General features: G+C 29.8%; 1 protein-coding gene across 8 annotated transcripts in view; it reads right to left on the reverse strand.

Moving 5' to 3' along the window:
* Positions 1-12951, reverse strand: part of Iml1 (GATOR complex protein Iml1) — a 39656-nt gene extending 26705 nt beyond the window's left edge. For 4 of the 8 annotated variants that reach the window (XM_087406727.1, XM_087406726.1, XM_087406724.1 and 1 more), the window contains exons 1-9: positions 12417-12951; positions 12201-12326; positions 11658-12129; positions 11361-11557; positions 10941-11224; positions 10389-10615; positions 10096-10314; positions 8542-8715; positions 7850-7996 (exon numbers count right to left, since the gene is read on the reverse strand). In XM_087406727.1, coding sequence (XP_087262853.1) covers positions 7850-7996; positions 8542-8715; positions 10096-10314; positions 10389-10615; positions 10941-11224; positions 11361-11557; positions 11658-12129; positions 12201-12326; positions 12417-12767 — 2197 coding nt within the window. In that variant the 5' untranslated portion in view covers positions 12768-12951. Of the gene's footprint in view, positions 1-6177; positions 6187-7849; positions 7997-8541; positions 8716-10095; positions 10315-10388; positions 10616-10940; positions 11225-11360; positions 11558-11657; positions 12130-12200; positions 12327-12416 lie in introns of all 8 variants that reach the window. The other 4 variants (XM_087406725.1, XM_087406723.1, XM_087406722.1 and 1 more) reach the window with 2 other exon arrangements.
* Between the last annotated feature and the right edge of the window lie 2580 nt (positions 12952-15531).

The raw sequence follows: 15531 nt of genomic DNA on the forward strand, positions 1-15531 counted from the left end.
GTCGGATGGACATCTTAGGTAATGCTAATGCCAACGGTACTGTAAACTTTCAAGCCTTACAACTCGAAAAATACTTAATAAAAGAATATTTTGTTTTAGTGTTTTAAAAAGCTCTCAAGGTAAACTACGAGAATGTGCAAAAATGGGAAAGTTCCCATTTAAAAAATTCAACGTGATCTTGTCTTAACCGTGCCTGTCTAACACCACTATCAACGTTCAATCACTGGTAACATCTTATGTCCCCGTCATAGTTATAAAACTTTTGCTTAAAACATTTTTCCGAATCTTTTAATCTTTTAATCTTTTAATCTTTTTGAGATATTTCGATGCGAAAGTTAAAATGGGACACCCTATATATCAATTTATATACACAGGGTGTCCGGTAATGACCGCATAATGTCTCATGAACAAGACTAAATTAAATCAAAAAGTCCTGTACCATTTTGTGTAATAGTTAATAAGATATTAATTTCTAAAAATAACACGGCCTTGGCAACGCACAAGCAGCGAAAAAAGTATCTCTCCATGCTGGGCAGTCATATCGCGCTTGCATCTGGTAGACTGGAAGAATACGCATTTACTCGGCCATCTTTAGGAATTAATATTTCTTTAACTATTGCAAAAATTGTAAAATGGTAGATAACTTTTTTTACTCAATTTAGTCGGCTCTACCTACTTACGAGAGATTACGTGATCATTATCGGATTGTATATGCAGGATGAGTCTGATAAAAAAAAGTCCATCATGTTTTTTTCGAAAATGGTTAGAGATAAGGGAAAGACACTCATCAAGACTGTAGTAAAAATAGAAGGACATACTTTGATGACCTTCAGTAATCTTAAATTAAATTCTTGATTTTTTTACTACCAATAAAAGGAACTTTTTTTTAATAGAATGGGCTATCTTTTAATCGTTCTATTGAGAATAGTCAATCAGAATAGCCAATATGAATATCTTTGTATTAGAATGTTTCAAAAATTCAACTATTTTCGAGATATAAATTAAAAGAAGATTATAAATTTGAAACAAATTTTTTTATTATTGTAATAAATGTTCACCATGTTAATTTAAATATGTCTGTAATCTTCATGGAAAGCTTGCTTAGACTTCTTCTAACTCTTGAATTGTTATTTCGCGAGAAATAGTTTTTATTCTTTCTATCATGTTTTTCGAAATAGTGAAGAAAGAGCTGACTTACTTTCAACGTCTTATCGGAAAATATAATAAAAAGAATACAAAATATTTTTCACGAAATAACGATTCAAAAATTAGAAAAAAATCCAAGCAAGCTTCGCAAATTTATTATTCAGTGTCAAAATGCTGTTGCCAGTATGAATATCAGGGCTTACCTTAAAGCGTACTGCATTGCAATAAAACAGTTTCAAACTTATCTGTTTTCTTTTATATGTGTATCTCGAAATAGTTGAGTTTTCGAAGAAATACTCTAATACAAAGATATTCAACTGATTGAGTAGTATCAATAGAATAGTTAAAAATATCCCTCCTCATTAAAGAAATCTATTTTTATTGATAGTAAAAAAACGAAAGACATTTAAGGCTACTCAAGATCATCAAAGTACAATATGTCTCCCTATTTACCCTACAATTTTGATAATAAGTGTCTTCCCCTTAAATCTATTCTTTTTAGCTGAAGTTCTTACACAGTTCATCTTTCTTCCTTTTCTCTTCACGTCGGAGAAAAAAAGAGAAAAGATGAACTGTGCAAGAAGTTCAGCTAAAAAGAACCTATCATGAAACAAAATCAGAATGAATTCCGATCGGAATTATTCAATTATTCCCTATATTTCTATTGTGTTTTCTGAGGAAAACGGAATAATTTCGATTGGAATCCATTCCGACTTTATTCCGTGATAGATGCTCCTTTAACCGTTTTTGAAAAAAAAAACGTGATGAACTGTTTCAGACTCACCCTATATATATTTTTTAAGCAACTAATAAATCTAAAATAGATACACAATATCTTTTTTATACTTCAGTGCAATAAAGTTACTCGATTAGATCTACAGAAAAGAGAGAATATAATGTAATAAGCATTTTTAAATAACTACATATCATAGATATATCTTAATAAATAAATATGAAAAACAGAGACTAATAACACATTTTGTCAGTGAGAGGAGACACATAAAACAGTATTAAAAAAATTAATAATGCGGAAAAATATAAGCTTTATGTGAGATAACATACAATTGACGAAAACAGCAAAAGAGCAAATTGTGAAATGCTCAGCAAAAGAGCAAATTGTGAAATGCTCAGCAAAAGAGCTAATTGTAAAATGCTCAGCAAAAACAAGGAACAACCTATGTAATAGATGAAAGCTGCTTATAGCAAAGACATTAAGCTTCAGTGCAAAAGAATAGATTAAAATGATCAAGAGAAAGAATATGTATTTTATACAGGGTGTCTCGTAAAGACTGTAATAACTGTAATTTATCAAGGAAAAACGCGAAATCGGATAGACGTCTATTAGACGTCGGAAGCATCTATATTTTTAATTTAAGGCCTAAAAATATTAATTTTAGACGCCATGTAACTTTATATTATTTTTTATTATTATATTATATTAGGTGCGCAAAAACTTAATATTCACACAATAGCAGATCTTTGTTTATGAGATACTCTTTTATGCTGCAAGCAGAACCGCGATATTTAGAAAATTAGCGCTTAAAGGCTTATCTGAGAAAGCCTTTCTCTCCCTCCCTCGTAAATAAAAATACTTATTAATTACAAAACAAGGCTAAATAAAATGATAAAACATTTTTTCCTAGGAAGGAAAAAAAATCAGACATCGATTAAACATCTAACATCGGTTCTTTTTTCAGCTAGGACACAGAGTCTACTTGTTAGAACGCAGTTTAGTTTTAGTGTAACACCAGAATGCATTGGCAGTCTTCCATTCTATTCTTATATATATTCTATAATTATATTTAGCATATCAATAATAAATTTATGATTTTTATTTAGACTTAAGTTATAATTTTTTCAGAATTGATTTTTGAAGATTTTATTGCAAAATAAGTACGGCTACCAAATAATTTTTTGAAAAGTTAGTAACATTGACACATTTTATACGCTTGTACTTAGCTTTTTACTATGTCGAGCAGTGTAACACTAAACTGTGTCATAGTTGGAACACTTTGTGTAAGATACAGTGTGTCACCTATGTACGTTGTTGGAAAACACCCATCGATGATCGATCAATTTATTCGAGATATTTTAATTAAATATATCATATTTATTCGAGATATTTTAATTAAAAGTTCCGGTCTGGAACTTTTACTCATTCTGTATAGATAAACGTGCTACTGATCACATAAATCTTTCCACATCTAATAAGTATCTTTATGTGAATGTCAAATTAAGGGCCTAAACACACTTTGTTAGTTTAAGCCCTTAATTAAAGTTTAAGTTGCGTTCGAAGAGACGTTATTTAATACTACTCGGCGCTACCATGTCATTCTACTTCATAAAAAATATTTCGTTTTACAAGAAATTCAAATAATAAAATAAATAAATTAAAATGAGACAAGAGAAAGAGAATGCGAATCATTCACAGCTATGAACGATTCGCATTCCTGGCTCACTTTATATATTTCATCATTTTAATTCCTTGTAAAACAAAAGATTTTTTATAAATTATTTATTTAATGCAATCTATACTGTAGGTAACATAACATTATTTAACATATCTCATAGTCAGAAATTTACAATATTTAAAATAATATATTTATACTGAATATGAGTATATATGCGCTCCTGCATAGATTTTAATACTTCCATCACTGGTCACGTGATCTCTTTTAATTTGCAAATTCTAGACTCTTTACTAAAGCCTGGACATTGTCCACAAAATGATAGTGATAAATACATTAGTTGGGATCCAAAATTTTTTTTTGCACGTATCGAAAAGCTATAATACACGACTATAGATTTTCAGTGTTAGCAGTAAATTTCGTAACAGTCGTAAGGGGTTCCCACAGGGAACAGAAAATAGAGAATAAGAATGTCAACCTATCAGAAGTCATGTATTGTGGAATACATGACTTCTGATAGGTTGAAATTCTTGTTCTCTGTTCTCTGTTCCTTTTATTGTGCGGAGTCCCAAACTCTGTGTGCGTGTGCGTGCGTGTGTGTGTGTGTGTGTGTGTGTGTGTGTGTGTGTGTGTGTGTGTGTGTGTGTGTGTGTGTGTGTGTGTGTGTGAGCGCGCGTGCAAAATAATATGTATATAGCTATTGTCCCAGCGAGAAATATGTAACCCGCGCCGATCAATGTTAAAACCATGTCAAATTGACATCAAATTTATGATTTCTACGTATCTTCGATGTTGCTCGATGTCTTATGTAATCATACGTACGATTATATGAGACATCTAGTACATATCATATGTCAATCAGATATCTTGTACATACGTCTATTAGTCATCTAAAAAATGATATTTCAACGTCTACCTAGATGCGTCTATAAATATAACATATTTTAAACTATGAATAGACGTTTAATAGTTGTCTATCCGATTTCTCCCTGGATAATTTTAGATTCGTGAGATCATCTTAAAATAAAAAGTTTAATATCAAAATGTCGAGACTAAAGTAATTTTTTAATTACATTGAAAGTTAGCGAATCATATCGTCTAGAATTTGCGCGTTCATATCCGACACAACGCAAAATACTAAAGGCTGATTTATCATCCCTCTTATTAACATCGATATAAGGATTACACATGCGAATATAAGATTGTTTTATTGCTATTCACATGACGTGTAATATTAATATTTTTAGAGCTTTATTTTAGGTGTAAACGTCTCCGATGTTTAATAGACATCTATCTGATCTCGCGTTTCTCCCTGAGAAGATGATCGTAAAGTCATAATCGTAGGTCAATGCACACTGTTTTGAGCTTGTTCTACAATAAGATCGCAAGCCGTAAGAAATTATTGGCTTAGCGCCGAGACACTACCGTGTTTCCTGAACCAATCATAGTCGATTATTTTTTTCGTATTTAACTGTAATTGGCTAATTTCTTATGACTTGCGATCCTATTGTAGAACAAGTATTGGTCAACTACAACTATAACTTACGTTCTACGATTCAGTTACGATTATCTTCCTGCTTATAGGCCTTAAATAGAATCAATAGAATCGCAAGCCATAAGCCGTAAGAAATTGATCAACAGTCGAATATGAGAAAAATAATCAACTATATGACTGATTAATTTCTTAGGGCTTACGGCTTGTGTCCTTATTGTGTAACAGGTCAGGCCTTTTCCCGCCTACATTGGGTGGTACATAACTATCACACATAGACAGCGCATGAACATTGCCTCACCTGAGATGCGTTCCATTTTACGCATGATGTGTATGAATCACAAATGATATATTATGCGACATGATATATAATTTATCTTTATTGTTCACTGAATATTAAAGAAAGATCATACGCATCATGCGTAAAACAGAACACACTCCATGTCTTATCTTGGGAGATAAGGTAATCCATATGCTGTCCTAAGGCAATGTTGGAATGATCAAATTATTGACATTATAGTACAAAAATGACTGAACGGAATCAAAAATCCTTTTACAGGATTAAAATAGACACAAAGTTATATATATAGGAAATGGTGCAGTGAATTTTATATTAAAATCGAAAAAAAAATTAAAAACTTAACTTTTTTTCAATTTTAATATAAAGTCCACTGTACCATCTCCTAATTTTTTGCGTATATTTATTGTAAAGGGATTTTTTATTCATTTCAGTCAATTCGAAGATTTTTATACAACTGTAATGCAATAATTTGGTCACTCTAGTATCGATTTCAAGTCGGCAAAACGATTAGATTTGCTTGTCGAGCAATTAAACATGATTAATTGGATTCACAGAAGAATTAATAATGCTCATTCGCTCGGCAAGCATGTCTAGCCACTTTGCTGGCTTAAACTTGTCCGATCTGTGCATAGAGTGAAGCAGAACAACTTCTATGCTCTCTATGTGATCATGCATGAAACGAAACGAAGCCATAGAATTATGATGTAGAAATGGTGAAGAATTGTGAAGAACTATTTAATAGACGCTTCTACTTCGGGCTAACTTTCCTAATATAAATAAATAAATATATACCATAACCGGATCAATCTCTAATAATGTATGGCGCTAACCTATGATTGCTGTAAAACAGCATAAGTGACATCATACACGTTGTACATCACACGTATCAATGCGTCCAGCGTTGCATCCCAATTAGACGTACCATAGCATGGAAATAAACAACATTATTCGTATCGATGATTGATGATCTTGTAAAAATAAATATTGGATATTTTCAAGAATGAAAATATTTCTTTCTTTGCAAAAATTTTTCGCAGAAATGTATGAAATATGTATACCTGAATATAATCATCCAACAATATAGAGATGCGATTCTATGAAAACAGCGTAATTGCAAGATTATATTAAGCGAAGCTATTATAAAAAGAAAAACACTACATTTTTTTTACTCATGTGAAATATATGCAAAATTATAAATAAATGAAAAAGAAAATAAACTAGAAAACTATGAAGATATAACTTATCATTAAAATATATTACAACAATTTTATATTATATAATACATATCGAATTTTATGAATGCAATAAATGATAATGTCATCTATATTGTGATAATATTTGCTTTTAAGATGTTTCCAAGTATTTTCATTCTTTCATAAATGTTATCAATTGTAATAATTTATTAAGTTTTTTATGCTTATATTTGATAAACATGTAATTGCAGTAAATTTAATTTTTCACTATCATTGTAATATCTATAAACAGGAACAAATCTGTAGTAATTTTCAACAAAACAATGTGTCCCAACTATTGTCTCTGTCTTTGCTGACTATATTTTGTTTAACCCTTAACCGGGCGCACTTCTCGGCCAAACAGTGGGTGCACTGAGTGCACCCGCATCATAAATTTATTATTTAGGAGTTATAATAATTGAATAAATAATTGGGCAATCATCATAAAAACAAGTAAAATATATTTATAATAAAATATAATATTAAAATTTAACATTGAATGAAAAATATCGAAAATTGATAATAAAAAAAGATCTGCATTACTAATGATTTTTCAGAAAAACAAATTTTGCAGCACTCAGTGCCACGGCGCACCCGGTTAAGGATTAAAAATATTGGTGTATGTTTATATGTAAATATTAAATTTATTATATAAAACATAAGAGAAAACTAATTTTAATTATTTAATGCTTTAATTTATAGCCAAAACCAGCTGGACTACTTCTGTTTATTATATATCGCGCGTGATATTTATATTATTTATATAAAAAACTCTGAGTAAAATATTATATATGATTAAAAAGCACAATACAAGTAAAAAGCGTTACATATGTATAACTTATGGATATTGGATACCGGAATTACATGTTATATGTAATGTAAATTGAATAACAACTTGTTATTCAATTGAATATTTTTAAATATCATTGTTCAGGATCATTCAGGAATTCTCTCTTTTAGACTGTAAGCTTATTAATGTTCACACTAAGTCGATAACTTTGTTGCATTCTTTAAAGCCTACAATGTATTGTATTATAGAATATTAAACTTCATAATACATATATCCATATGTCTCATTTAAATGACTTTATGTTAGATTAATCTTTGACCTAATAATTATATACTCGTATAATAATAGAAACGATATATTAAGTAAAAGTTTGGACACATAATAATAAAATATCTTTAACATCTCTATCATTTCCTGTAAAAAGTATAAGTAAATTCAAAGAATACTAAAAATCAAATATCAAAAATACTAAAATCAAACCTGTTGTTAGAGCAGGCGTCCATTCCTGCTCACCAGTAGCACCCCACAGGAGAGTAAGACTTTTATTTGCCATAGATGAAGGATTCGCAGCTTTATCCCCATTAGCAACTGTAGGGGGATTAGGTCGCGATGACTTTCCTTTTGTGTCTGTAAGGATATGACATTTATTATTTATTGCCTGTATTCATAGTTAGGCTTTAATATAATTAATATTGAGATATCTGGAAGGGAGGAAAAGGATGAAGGATAGAAGCTATCCTTCGCAATTGCTCATATTGTTATTTAGATATACATAAGTTTGACTTTGTTGTTAATTTAATTGGAGTTAATATATTGACTTTGCTGATATCGTAATAGGATAAGACACATTAAATATAAGAAATATAATAACCAATAAAATAAATCGTAAAGCATCTAAAGATAAATTAAGAAAGTCTTAAATATAAGGTCTGACTATGAAAACGGGCATATGTCTCTTATATTTATATACCTTAAAGCTTTGTTTCCATGCATGCATTGCCGTGCATTATAGCCTACGTCAAATGCGCGCATGTTTGTGCATGATCATGTTTTCATGTGCATTTAATTGGTGGAACGCATAAAGACACGCGTTTGACGTACGCACAACGCACGGAAACGCGTGCATAGAAAGAGTAACCAAGAGTAAGAGTAATATTATATTTAATACTAACAATCTTGAAATCCTGTTTGAGATGCTGATCTTGAAATCTGATGTGAATTATTCGCTCCAGCTTCCATCGAAGATCCGCTTTTGATCGATGATATAGCCTCACTTTGTGACTCTAAATGTGATTGCATTGGAACAGCTTGATAATGATGTTGCTGTATTAGAACTCCTGTAGGCCCTATATATACATTACACATATATGTATACATAATTATTAGGTGTTGGAATTAATTCGTAGCGTTTTACAAGTGATGGGAAGTACTTTCATTAATGTATTTTTTAATGCTCATGTGAAATAAATAACATTCTTTCATTAAAAAACGCTACGAATTAATTCCAACACCTAATATATTAATATAACTTTAATAGTTTTCATATAACATACATATATATATATATATATACAGTACACATATATAGAGTCCTTAAAGAGTTCAAAAATTGTCAAATATTTCAAAAACGAAGCATTTTTAAGAAAAATGTTTCAGACAAAAGTTATAAAGTTTTGAAATTATGTATTTACTAATCTGATCAGTTTGATCTCGGGTGGAATCGCCAAAATCAAGGTCATTGATTTTTTTAAACAGGACATCCTATTTTTCCAGAATGTAATAACTGATATCAAGAGTTTTTTAAAACACTGTAATAAAGTTATTTTTCATTAAGTACTTTTCGAGTTATAAGGCTTGAAAGTCACAATATCGTTAGCATTAGCATTACGCAAGGAACCCGACTGCTAAAATCTCTTGAATGTTGTTCAGGATCATGTTCTGGATAATATTTGTCAAAATCAAGGCTACTGGAGGTTATATCTTTTATTTCTTTCGGATTCATCCAATTTTCTGATATTTACCTTATATGAATAATATTTACATATGAGTAAATTATATTTACCAATATAAATTATAATATAGGGTGTCCCGAATTTAAATGGCCACATGGCCACTTCAGAAGAAAATAGATAAACTAAAAAAAATAGTTCTTTACAGATATGCTCGTTTTCGCTTCGTTCTAGAGAAAATCGTAAAAAAAGAACGAAATGAAAATTACAAAACGTAATTTTCATTTTTGTACTTATTACTTATTCATTTATTTATTCATGTTGTTACTTTTTTAATGTACATATTGTTCAAAATGTTGACCTCTTATAATAATGCAAGCATTATATCTACTATAGACAACCAAAGACTGATCTGGTGATATTTCATGCACTACAGTCATATGCAGTACATTCCGTCTCTCGACATTATTGTTTTCGAGTACAACTTCAATAATAATGCTTCAGATTTCAGAAGCAGTGTAAGAGTATGCGCGCCGATTTTCAGATAGAAGAGTACTGGATCAACAAATCATTATGTTGACCAGATCAGTGTTCTGTATGTTGTCTTTTTTTTGCGATTTTCTCCAAAACGAAGAGAAAACGAATATATCTCTAAAGGACTTTTTTTCTTAGTTTATCAATCACCTACATACTCCCAAAGTTTGATCATTTATTTGAGACACCTGTGTACCCTGTACATTTATGAAACGAATAATAGTATAAAACAAATAATAATACCTTTCGGAAATATATGAGTCCACCGTCGTCTGTTGCTGGTAAGTTTAATGGTAACATGTGATGGATCAAAAGGATTGATTAATGCTCTACCAGGCCTAAGTATATTCGTTGGCTGAGAAATTGAGTTTGTCGGGCTACCAGCACTACCAACAACAGGTCTAAAAGGTGGAGATATTTCAGAGTCAGTTAAATCGTTTTTAACTGGCGTTTTGGATACACCTGCAATTATTGAAATTATTTAATAAATATCTTAATAATATAAAAATTATTACCGATTACATTTATGAGCTTACCAGTTCTATCCTCATTAGATTCGATATTACTGTCATCAGTTTTATGCGGTATCGTTATTGCTGCACTTCGTAATGCAAGAATTGGTGGTGAATGTGTTTCAGGTGGTGGATGATGTATATCAGGATCCGACATTTTACGTTTCAAGAGCTTTAATAAATAGCCATTATTATGAGTTTCAAGACACACTACGCTTGTCTTTTTCCTTCTTGTATTTAACCTTTGTACACTAAACGATTGAAAGAAACGGCAATGATATAACGGCAAATATATATACTTTTATAATATATTAATATATATAATTCAATAAAATAACAATGATTAGATTTATCTATTGTGTGGTGTGGTGTGTGTGTGTGTGTGTGTGTGTGTGTGTATACGCGCGTATGCGTGTACATGTTTATCAGAATTTTACCATAATTTATATTTCTACGTTACAAATACTGTCGAAAAAAAAAATGTTATTTTATCATATTAAAAACAAATATTTCAGATTTATTAAGCTAGATATATGAGCATGTGATACTAAACAATAATGTATTTAGTCTATTTACCTTGAAGTATGAACTGTGGGTAATTGAAACACTTGTGCATCATAAGCATCATAATCGAATAATGTATTATGCAGACATTCTCTTGGATCTTCCTGTAGAAGTCTGGTTTTGCAATGTAATTTGTCATTATCTGTCAGATGTTTCGATATTTTTTGCGGCAATTTTATTCGTGGTATAAATGTGGAATAAGGAATCTTTTTATTTGTGGAATAGAAACTAAGATTTATCCAATGAGGCATGCTATAATCATCTGGTGCATTTATAGAAGAGTCTTTATTATGAAACTAGAATCAAATATTGCATATATATAAATAAATTATACACACACACACACACACACACACACATATATATATATATATATATATATATATATATATATTATTAAGTATATATATATTTTTTTTATACTTATAGTACTTTTAATAATGGAACTGCATGAAGTGGTTGTTCCCCAACACATACTAAATCACTTCCTACACCGTTATCAATGATTCTTTGCTTTGTCACATTTGTCAGCTCTCTATCAACTTCAAAGACTCCAACTCCAGGTGTAATGACTACAGATAACTGACCAGTCCTGTCAAAACTACGATCCAAGTAGTGTTTCTCAAAAACTGTCAAAAAGATATGGATAGATAAAAATATCATAAATACAAGATACAAAATATAATAGATACATAAATTACAATGTTATTTTTTGCTTTTAATGCTTACCATTCAGAGACATATTTAACACTTCCAGAAAATTGCCCTGTGCAGCAGTAGAATTTACTGCCTTAGGCATATTAATACCTGGTTTTTGGTGATATTCCAAAACAATTTTTTGATAATCAGTGAACAGTTTACGTAACTGTACTAAGATATTACTCCAGTCTTCAAATCTTTCATTTTGTACTGCAACTCTATAAAAATCTTCATAAAATCTTCCTCTGTAATCATGTTGCAAACACTCTCTCATATAATTCGGAAATTCCTCCAAACTGGTTGCATTATAAAAAGTTCTTGAGAACAGTACTATGGTAACCTCATGATTGCTACCATTCCTTTTCCATTTCTGAAATAAATCTGCTAAGAATCCATTAACCGCTTTTTCAAAGTAAAGATCTCCATGTATATCAAAATCCCACATTTCAGTACTCATTTGAATAAACAGGTACACCATACTTGTAGAAGATCGAAACACTACCTGTAAATCAGATTTTTTTGTAATAAAAATAAAGAGGCAATATTAATAAAATACTACAATTTCCTACAAACTTTAGTATCATCAGTTATAACACCGCAAGCAACACGATCACCCTGTGACCACATTTCATATACCTGACAACGTATACTACCACCACAAAACTCTATCTTCTTATTAATATATACGCAAGTGTTGACCTACAAAAGAACACAAACTTATATAGATATTGCTTCAAAATATAGAAGAATCAATTACAAATGTAAATGTAAAATAAAGAAATATGGTACCAAGCTATTTTTCAAACGCCACATCTCACTACGTCCCATATACTGGTCCTTAAAAGTTAACTCTATAGAATCTAGAGCTACATCATCCGGATTTACTATATTCATGTAAACATCAGCAAACGTTCGCAATTGGAACATCGATGCTACGTTATTTTCCACGCTGATAGTTTCGCGTCCCTGGAGATCTTCCTTGAAGGAGGTAACTTGCAACAACAAACGACTAAACTCATCTTCGGGATGATAAATTTCGACGACATCGCCAGTTTTTATGCCGGGATAATCCTTCGGATTGATGATCAAGTCTTCTCCACTAAAATTCTTTTGATGCACTATCAACTTAAAAAGCTTCATACTTCATCCGACATTCTGATCTGTAGCAAAAGTTTAAGTAACACACCATTCGTACATAATAAAATATAAATATAATAATGAATAGAAGAATTTGCTAATTTAATTTTTTCCGCAAAGACATTTCCTTACTATTTATATTGCTTTTTTAATTTACATACGCTTATATCACTACAGCGCAGTGTTGCCAACTTTAAATTTCAAAATTCCGCTAGATGCTTGACCAAAAAATTCCAAAAAATAAACTAAATTTTTCAAAAAACAAAAATAAGCTTAATTTTACAAAAAATGTTATAAAAAATAATAAATCATTGTAAATGATTTTAAATATACTTATCAAACTAGTTTTCTAAATTTAGAAGATTTTTATTTATAAAATATATAAACATCCTGTACTGCATAAATATTTAAATTCTAATTATAAATATAAGTGTAATATGCCTATTATAAGCCAAAAAAACTAATTCAATCGGTTAAATAAACGGGACTGAAATATTAGTATACATATTTATGTAAGATACATTTTTATATAATAAACGAAAATACATTTTTATATATTTTTTGTGTTTATGTATGTATACACACAATAAAGTATATATACAATAAAGTAATATATATTAGCTATCCAAAAGTCTGTAAAAAATGATGTAATTCAAAATTTTCATATTTGTGTGAATACACCTTTTTTGTTCCAATAATATCCAATGTTTTTTTATTAAGATCATAATAACTTTTCATGTTTTCATGATCGTCGCAAATTAATTTATTTAAAAAAAAATCCGCCATTTCTGTTTCTAAAATAATCCAGAAAATTCGCTATCCGCTAAAACATAATTTTTTTCACTTCAATTGATAAAAAATACACAAGATTAGCGGAAAAAACACTAAATTAGCAATACTACTACAGCGATGATTCTATTGAGTGCGTTCAGCAGAAAAAGCAGCTTTGCAACTTTGCTTTGTAAAATTCTGCAACATGATTGGTTTATACGTTTCGATCTATAAGAAATTAAAAGAACAAATTGTATTGAAGAATTTTAACAGTTGCAAAGCTGCTTTCTCCTTTGACTATAGCTGTGTTCCAAAATTTACTAAAAATCTATAATTTACGTCATGTCCACTATAGATTGTCAGTACTGGCAGTAAATTTTGGAATACAGCTTATATACATGGACTGCAGAGAGAAACCTGAGGGAGGACATGACGGCCCAAAACCTGTAACCACAAAATGTTACCGCACACTACTGCCCTCTGACAAAGTGGATGTAAATATATAGCAACGACCAAAGCTATATAGTTACATGTAACACGATTATATCAACCAAATATTGATTTATCATCTCCAGCTTTGACTTTAACGCTTAATGTCTCGGTTCGCAAGGCAAAGCGACGGTATTTTCTGCCAGATTTATTTCATGCAAGAACGCATCGATTGGGTATATTTTTATCAAAATTTGAGGGGGATGGAGTCTTTTTAATTTATCCTTCGATATATTTTTTATTATAACTGAAGATAATGAAAGAATCTTTTAAATTAAAAGACGGTTTGAGATAAAGACGGTTAGAATAATAGTTTTCCGAAAAAGTCGCTTCATGGGAATCCAGCCACAAAAATTTCGGATCGACAAGCACGCAATTTTATAAATGATTATATTGTATTTATATGCTGGAAAAATGAATGCTTATCTACATATTAATGAATTAATACTTATCGAATAATTATTTATTAATAATGAATTTCTTTTTATACGTATAGAAATTCAATTTCGATAATCTTATATTTAATATATTGTATATGTGCAGACCAAGACGGACAATAATGCATCCCAATAATTCTGATTGATGATTGATTGGACTCTATTACTTTTCCGAAATTCCGACTGTTGTGGGACAGCACCTTTAGTATACAGGGTATTCCACAATTCGTGACTGAAATTTTAATAACACAATCTTAACTTACAAATAAGACAAAAATCCTAATATCAAAATGTCAAGGCTATAATAGTTTTTAAATTAATTCGTTACACATATTTAAAATAATTCGTTATACATATTTATTTTTAATATTCTGTAATATTTTTATGTACATTGCACATATAATTTTTTTCTATATTTAAACATGATTAATGAAGTATTATAACATTATTATATACAATATATTATTACTTCAATCTTACATGGGAATAAATATAGGCATACGAACATTCTCTTGTGTGATTGTACCGTCCTTAAGCGCACGAAATATCAACTCTGTGATTAGTTAACTTTAACCGCTTAATTTAAAAACTATTACAACCTCGACATTTTGATATTAGGATTGTCTTATTCTTAACTCAAAAATATATTATTAAAATTTTAGTCACAAATTGTGGGACATTCTGTATAGCAATGTTCAATAACAAGAATTTTAATAGCTGAATTTTAATATGTAATAGAAAAATGAGAAGCAATTATCAATTTTTGTTATTTTTATTTCTATGCTACTTTTATTCATTCAGTATACATAAATATATTGTGATAAATTAATTGTTAAAACGATTTTTTATAAATCTTACATATTCTTGAATTTGTAAAAAATTATCAAAATTATTTTAAGTTTTCTTCAGAATTATCTTAAATTTATATACTTATTTTTTATCTCCTTTTTATAAGATATATTTATCTTAAATTTCATATATCAAGATATATCATGATATAATATACTGTATCTATAATCATATCTAATATGGAAAATGTGAGATACATAGAATCATATAAAATGTAAATA

This window comes from Acromyrmex echinatior, chromosome 5, assembly GCF_024713525.1.
Source record: "Acromyrmex echinatior isolate Ae372 chromosome 5, ASM2471352v2, whole genome shotgun sequence".
Classification (NCBI taxonomy): Eukaryota; Metazoa; Arthropoda; class Insecta; order Hymenoptera; family Formicidae; genus Acromyrmex; species Acromyrmex echinatior.